Genomic DNA, 7,491 nt, shown 5'->3' on the forward strand with positions numbered 1-7,491 from the left:
GACAGTATTTTTTGAACGACAAAAGGCCCTTATGAAAACAGCTACATAATACTGTCATTCAAAGATAAACAGAAAAAACAAGCCAGAGTCAGAACAATTTTTAAGTAAATACGTTCAGATAGAAAAGGACTTGAAAAACTTACCTCCTACAAACCACTTCTTAAGAAGTTACTCAAGCATGTACTGCAGCAAAATGAGGGATAAACCAAAAAAATAGGAAGACACAGGAAAAGGAAACAGCACTTCCAGCCATGGAAAGAAGTCCCAGGATGACAGCTCTGTAGTGGGCCTAGTGAATAATCAGTTCAGAACGGCACAGAACGAGAAAGGAATCTCGGCATACAGCTTAGGCAGAGAAGACTCGATAGGTTAGACAAGATTGAGAGCCTAGGCCGGATACGGTGGCTCACGCCTGTAATCCCAGCACTTTGGGAGGCTGAGGCGGGTGGATCATTAGGTCAGGAGTTCAAGACCAGCCTGGCCAAGATGGTGAAATCCCGTCTCTACTAAAAATACAAAAAAAAAAAATTACAGCATGCCTGTAATCCCAGCTACTCGGGAGGCTGAGGTGGGAGAATCGCTTGAACCTGGGGGGCAGAGGTTGCAGTGAGCCGAGATCACGCCATTGCACTCCAGCCTGGGTGACAGAACAAGACTCCCTCTCAAAAAAAAAAAAAAAAAAAAAAAAAAGAGCCTAGAAAACTTTTGAGATCATAATAATGGCAAGTAATGCATGAACACATTAAAAGGCAATCAGAAATACTAGGAAAAAATTTAAGAAAGTCATGGTCCAAATATGAAAAAACTAAAAGATAACACAAATTTAAACAACTGATAAAGAGTGAGAAAACAGAAAATCCCATTTGACTTTGGGGCTAAATATCTCTTCCTTTGATTGGCCCAGGAATCCTAACACCAGACCCACAGTGCAAGTCTAAAATCCAATCCTGACATACAAGGCAATAAATCATTTCACAGAATTGTAGTCATGTAAATGTTGCCTATGGATTTTCTTTTTTTTTGTTTTTTGAGACGGAGTCTCGCTCTGTTGCCCAGGTTGGAGGGCAGTGGCGCGATCTCGGCTCACTGCAAGCTCCGCCTCCCGGGTTCAGGCCATTCTCCTGCCTCAGCCTCCTGAGTAGCTGGGGCTACAGGCGCCCGCTGCCACGCCCGGCTAATTTTTTTTTTTTTTTTTTTTTTTGTATTTTTTAGTAGAAACGGGGTTTCACCGTGTTGGCCAGGATGGTCTCCATCTCCTGACCTCGTGATCCGCCCGCCTCGGCCTCCCAAAGTGCTGGGATTACAGGCATGAGCCACCGCACCCCGCCTTATGGATTTTCAACTTTAAGAATCATATATGAATAAGATGGTCAACTTTGGGGCAAAGCACAAATACAGGTTATGGGTTCAGGGCTTTGGCAATGTGAAAGCAACATTGTTAAAACGTGAACAGTAGAACTGGTAGCAATCCAAACATTACTGACATACAGCATAAGGAACCAAGAAACACTATCCAAAGTTGAAAAAGCCAGGTGTGGTGGCTCACACCTGTAATCCTAGTGCTTTAGGAAGCCGGTGGGAGGATTGCTTGAGGCCAGGAGTTTGAGACCAGCCTAGGCAGCATAGGAAACCCTGTCTCTACAAAAAAGTTAAATAAATTAGCCAAATATGGTGGTGCAAACCTATAGTCCTAGTTACTCGGGAAGCTGAGGTGGGAGGATCACTTGAGCCCAGGAATTTGAGGCTGCAGTGAGCTATGATTCCCACTGCTGCACTCTAGCCTGGGTGACAGAGAGAGACCCCGTCTCAAAAAAAAAAAAAAAAAAAAAAAGTTGATTTTAAAAAAAAGGTGATCTAACAGACAAATTTAAAATATTATAAACATCAAACCTGGGAGAGAAAAAAGAAAACTAGCTTAAAGAGCTACATTCTCACTTTCATATCAGGTGCTAAAAGTTGATAAATCAAAACATGGTGGTAAAAGCACATTACTTAGGCTTAAGAAGGTAACAATCTAAGAATTAAATATGGGAACAGTTGAAAAAAATTAAAAGGTTCCCTCTGTGAGCCTTGAGGAGGTGAAGGAAACCATTGTTTTTCAACAAATGTCCTCCTGTATATTGGATTTGTTACCAAGTGCATGGATCATTTGGACAAAAATAATTTTCTGTCACACATTTGAGAAAAGGCAAAACACTAAAATTGTCACTAAAAATTAGACATGACAGCCAAATGTTATAGTCGGAATTGTACTTAAGAGGAGGATAAAATCTTTTTTCTTATAAAATCACGTTATTCAAATGAAAGATTTTTACAAGAATGTTTGCAAAAGAGTAAAGATGGGAATTCTACTGAAGCTAGATAACTTTCTTCTTTATAATTCCCCATTTTCTGGTTTATGTACAGAAAGCATGTATTCTATTTATAATCAGAGACCTTTTAAAAATTTAATGTGATCAGTATTCAGTCAGTGTGCCAGGTTGCCCAACACCCCAGCCTGATTCATGAGATTTAGAGGACAGCAGGAATAATGAATGAACACAGTGGTTTTTAGAGGCTAGGTGTGTTAACATTCAATCTGCTTCACTGTTACTCTAATTTTTAAAAGCTTTTTATTTAGAAATGGGGTGGGGGTGGTAGTGGCTGCAGGTGGGTACCACCATGCCCTGGTCATTGTTACTCTAAAGGAATATCTGAATACCACAGGTCACCTGAACACAGGAAACGTGTGAATGCTCAGGAAAGGTGCCTTCAGGAGGTTCCAGAAAGTGATTACATCATATACCTAGGAACAATCTTACCTGAGAAAATGACAAAAGGCTTTTTTAAAGCTTCTTAGATGTCCAGGCTGTGTTTCCCATTAAGTTCATTGTTTAGCTAAGGAAGTGACATGGGGGAAAGGTGGGGGTGGGGAAAAAGGAAAACTGTTCCCTAAGTAGACAGCAACAGATTAGAGGTCCAGTCCAGGGTCACCATTAAATAACCACATGACTTTCCCAAATTCCTATCATCACCCTTTCCTGGCCTCAGTTTTCTAGTCAAAAACTAAACTAAACAAAATTGACCCTTGTCATTCTAAAATCCTTTGATTGCCAACTTATAAAGCTCTCAACTCCCAACAGAGTCAAGAAAAAGATTCTTCTTCTGGCTGGGCATGGTAGCTCATTCCTGTAATCCAAGCACTTTGGGAGGCCAAGGCAGGAGAATCACTTGAGTACAGGAGTTTGAGACTAGCCTAGGCAACATAGTGAAACCCCATCACTACCCCAGCCAAAAATAAAAAAATAAAAAAATAAAAAAGATTTATCTGCTAGCCTCAACCCTATTTCATAGATGGCAAATAAAGTAATAAACAGACATAATGAAAAGTAACTCCGAGTGAGTCACCATCATTTTTCAAGCTTCTACTTAATCCACTGAAATATACTGCCTTTTGAGGCTGTGTAACAAAGTGTATGACATTTACCTAATTCCAACTTTAAACAAAACTCTACAAGAAATTCGGAGAACTCTTGGCAGATTGCTTATCCTTAAAGACAATAGTCACTGACAAATGCTTAAGCTCTCTCAGTCACTTGGCCAAAATACTTCCAGGGATAGCATCAGAGCAGGCCAGCCTACTACTTACACATTTTTTTCAGCTGTCATTTTCATTGACTACCCAAAGTGAAGTGAAGATGCACTCTGCTTTGGATTGGAGAGTGGTTGTGAGTGGGGGGATGGGCAGAGAGCACACAGCAACTTTCTCTAAATCCAAGGCTAACTTCCACTTTTGCCCTTGTTCACAGGCAGTTCTGAGCTACTCCAATCATTCAAAACACAACGTATAAAGGAATTTTTTTGTTTTGCTTTTGTTTCAGGGTCTTTTTCATCTAGTTTTCCTCAGGTATTAGGCAAGCCTAGCTCCTATTTCATATTTTTAATAATCACAGTTATACTGATCATATACCATACGTATGTGTGTATATATTCATAAATACAGTTTAGAAATCACGTAGGACTGGGGCCAGGCATGGTGGCTCACACCTGTAATCCCAGCACTGTGGGAGGCTGAGGCGGGCGGATCACGAGGTCAGGAGATCAAGACCATCCTGGCTAACATGTTGAAACCCCGTCTCTACTAAAAAAAAATACAAAAAAAGTAGCCTGGCATGGCGGCGGGCACCTGTAGTTCCAGCTACTCGGGAGGCTAAGGCAGGAGAATGACGTGAACCCGGGAGACGCAGCTTGCAGTGAGCCGAGATCGCGCCACTGCACTCCAGCCTGGGTGACAGAGCAAGACTCTGTCTCAAAAAAAAAAAAAAAAAAGAAAAAGAAAAAGAAAAAAAAGAAAGAAAGAAAGAAAGAAAAATCATGTAGGGCTGGGCATGGTGGCTCAAGCCTGTAATCCCAGCACTTTAGGAGGCCGAGGCAGGCGGATCACTTGAGGTCAGGAGTTCAAGACCAGCCTGGCCAACATGGTGAAACCTCGTCTCTACTAAAAATACAAAAATTAGCCAGGCGTGGTGGCCGGTGCCTGTAATCCCAGCTACTCAGGAGACTGAGGCAGGAGAATTGCTTGAACCCGGGAGGCGGAGGTTGCAGTGAGCCAAGATTGTGCCACTGCACTCCAGCATGGGCGACAGAGTGACTTTGTCTCAAAAACAAAAACAAAAAACAAACAACAACAACAACAACAACAAAAGTCATGTTATTACATCATCTACTTGACTCCACCAGCTACTTAGAAGTCAAAGGACTGAGCACATGTCCAAACTATCACTCAATAACCCAGAGAAGACCAGCTGTGGCAAAAACGACCATCAAGTCTGTTTCAGAATCTCAGCATTACACCAACCTCAGAAACAAAAAAAGAACTCCTTGAACAAGATACCAACAGCCTTGAGATGGGGAAGCAATAAGAATTGGTCACTGGTATGAGTTAACGGGCTCACTATAGTAAACTTCATCCATCACTGTGTATTCATTCTTAGGGCTCTCTCATAGCAATCAGAGCATCAAATACTAGTGCCAAAGAAAGGCTTGCTTAAACTTTTAAAATTGTACGTAGTGTCTCCACTTTTGAACTAAGGCTACTCTACTAAAGAAATATGAGCTTTAAAATGAAGTCTAAGTCAAGTTCTTAGGAGAGGAGTTTCCCTCACTGGCAGTGCAGGCAATCCTGAACCAAGTGGTCAGGCTGGCACAACCTCCATCTTTGATAGCCTGACCCTATGACCTCAATGGAACATTTCAAGTTCCAGCTTGGTTTCTCCTGAGGAATGTAGTTATCTTAGGGTACCACAATTGAAACAACCTCCTCTAGTGTTTGAGAATATATTTTCCTGTGGGGTGTAATTTGAAAATTTCAACTAATGTAAAATTCATGACATCAAAAAGCTGGAATAATGTGAAAGGAAGAAGAGTGACAAAGCAGGCTTGTGATTTGATGGTATTTTAGGTTAACAAGTTTAATGTAATAAAACTCCTAACACAATTTTCACACGATTGATTTGTCCAGCCCACAACTACTTCACCACACAGTTGCTAATAACATCACTGTACTGTGTGGCCATTATGTCACCCAGCTGAGAGCACTATGGCCTACCAGCCACTGTTCGCTTTTCCAGCTTGCTTTTCCCAAGAAGATAGAAACTGCAGACCACCTACTTCACCAAAAGTCCCTCTGTTCCCCAAGCTTCACAGCTTTTCTCTGATTTATCTTGGTATCACACCCCAAAGGGCCTGGCTCTGGACTATCTGACTTAGAGTGGCCAAGGAAGGTACTAAGGGTCTGTGCCCAGAAGTTGGCTTCAATCCTGCAGATTCAAGGCAAAGTCACCTGTGTGTTTTATGGTGGATGAACTTCACCACTGCTTCTGATCCCTGCTTCTGACCCTTACAATTCCAACACTCAGAGACTCACTGCCTGCTTCCAGTTCTCCATATCTATGAAATAACCGTGGAAGGACACGCACCATCTCTCTCTCTCTCACACACACACACACACACGAACACACGCGCGCGTTGGGCACTGTGACTTGGTGCCTTCTTCGGCTCCAGGCTGACTTACTTGAGGAAGTACCTCTGGCCAGTGGCCGTGAAGGTCATCTCCCAGCCCGGGGGCAGTGGCAGCTCGTCGGTCACGTCGTAGGACTGCTGGCGGAGGTGCGCGTGCTGCTGCGCGGGGCTACCCGCAGCACCCGCGCCGGTGCCCAGCTGCAGGGACGCGGGCGACGAGTGCGAGCGGACATGCTGAGCACCCCCAGCCAGCCGAGGCCCCGGGTGGCCGCCCGACGAGTCGGTGCTGGACTGGCGCGAGTGCGAGCCCGAATCAGGCTCCTTGAAGAAAGACTCCGGCAGGATCTTCTTCCGCCACGAGCTAGGCTTCGGATTCATGACAGAGTTGAAGAGGGCTTCGAGGTCTGTGTCTAGGTCCTGCGTGACGTGGATCACTTGCTGCCCAGGCGGCGGGAGCGGAGGGGGCGCCGAGGCCGGATTCATCTTCTGCAAAAAGAAGGTCAGATCTGCCTTTTATTTAAAGTCAGAGGAAGTGGGTAAGAGGGTTACAGGGTGAGAGGGCGAGATGGTGGGAGGAAGAATAGAGGGAAAAGGAAACGAGGAGACAGATAATTGCCCGCCTGGAGATCCCAGACACTCAGCGGTAAGACCAGCAGGATGGGGGAGGGGTCCCGCCTGGCCTCGAGAATTATGCAACTTTCTTGAAGCAAAGAAGTTGCCTGGAGGAGGAGAAGGAAGGGCGAGGGGTGGAGGGAGTAACTGCATTCGGGGCTTGCTGAACCGCAGGATGGCAAAGGAAAGGTCGCAGGTTTCCAGGACAGGCAGCCCCTCCAAAGAAGTTCAGCCCGAGCCAACTCCACCACGTCTCGACTCCGGAAGCCCAAGGAGCCTGGAGCCCTGGGGTGGTGCGGGGTGAGCGCGCGAGCTCCAGCGGGCACTACCTGGGCGGGCAGCGAAGCTGAGCCTGAGCGCGCGGCGGCCGCCGTCCCGCCCGAACTTGCCGTCGGGCCTGGGTCGCTCGGGTGAGTCCCGAGATTGCGGAGCTGGAGCCGAGGCTTGGCTGACAAATCCCGACCCGACTCGGTGCCTGGCAGTCTAAGGGCTTCGGCTCTCACATCCCCCGAGCTGGCCTAAGGCGCTCGTGCTGGGCGGAAAGGAGGCGCAGGAGAAGCAGACAGCGCGGCCGCAGCAGCTCCCGGAGTGTCCCATAAACAAAGTTTGCAGCAAACTCCCACCCCCAGGAAAGAGGCGGGCCCGAAAGTTGAGCTGTTGAATTATGTATGACCTCTTAGTCCCTAGCCGGCCGGCCCCCGCTCGCCCCTCCTCCTCCTCCTCCTCCTCCTCCTCCTCCCACCCCCGCTCCAGAAAACCCTGGGCGTGATGGGTACTTTACTGGGTAAGAGGAGACGGGTGCCCCCCACCCACTCCTCCCGGCCGCGCGGACCTCTCCCGCGGAGACCTGCATCTGCATTCCTTTGAGTTTACCACGGA

At 46.2% G+C, this 7,491-nt stretch overlaps 1 protein-coding gene across 1 annotated transcript in view; it reads right to left on the reverse strand.

The window, feature by feature from the left end:
- The window catches only part of WWTR1 (WW domain containing transcription regulator 1), a 141,853-nt gene extending 134,571 nt beyond the window's left edge, over positions 1-7,282 (reverse strand). Inside the window, exons 1-2 of the mRNA XM_003776334.5 lie at positions 6,942-7,282; positions 6,053-6,486 (exon numbers count right to left, since the gene is read on the reverse strand). Of these exons, the coding sequence (XP_003776382.2) occupies positions 6,053-6,483 (431 nt within the window). The 5' untranslated portion in view covers positions 6,484-6,486; positions 6,942-7,282. The remainder of the gene's footprint in view (positions 1-6,052; positions 6,487-6,941) is intronic.
- Positions 7,283-7,491: the final 209 nt, after the last annotated feature.

The sequence above is a fragment of the Pongo abelii genome, chromosome 2, assembly GCF_028885655.2.
Source record: "Pongo abelii isolate AG06213 chromosome 2, NHGRI_mPonAbe1-v2.0_pri, whole genome shotgun sequence".
Lineage (NCBI taxonomy): Eukaryota > Metazoa > Chordata > Mammalia > Primates > Hominidae > Pongo > Pongo abelii.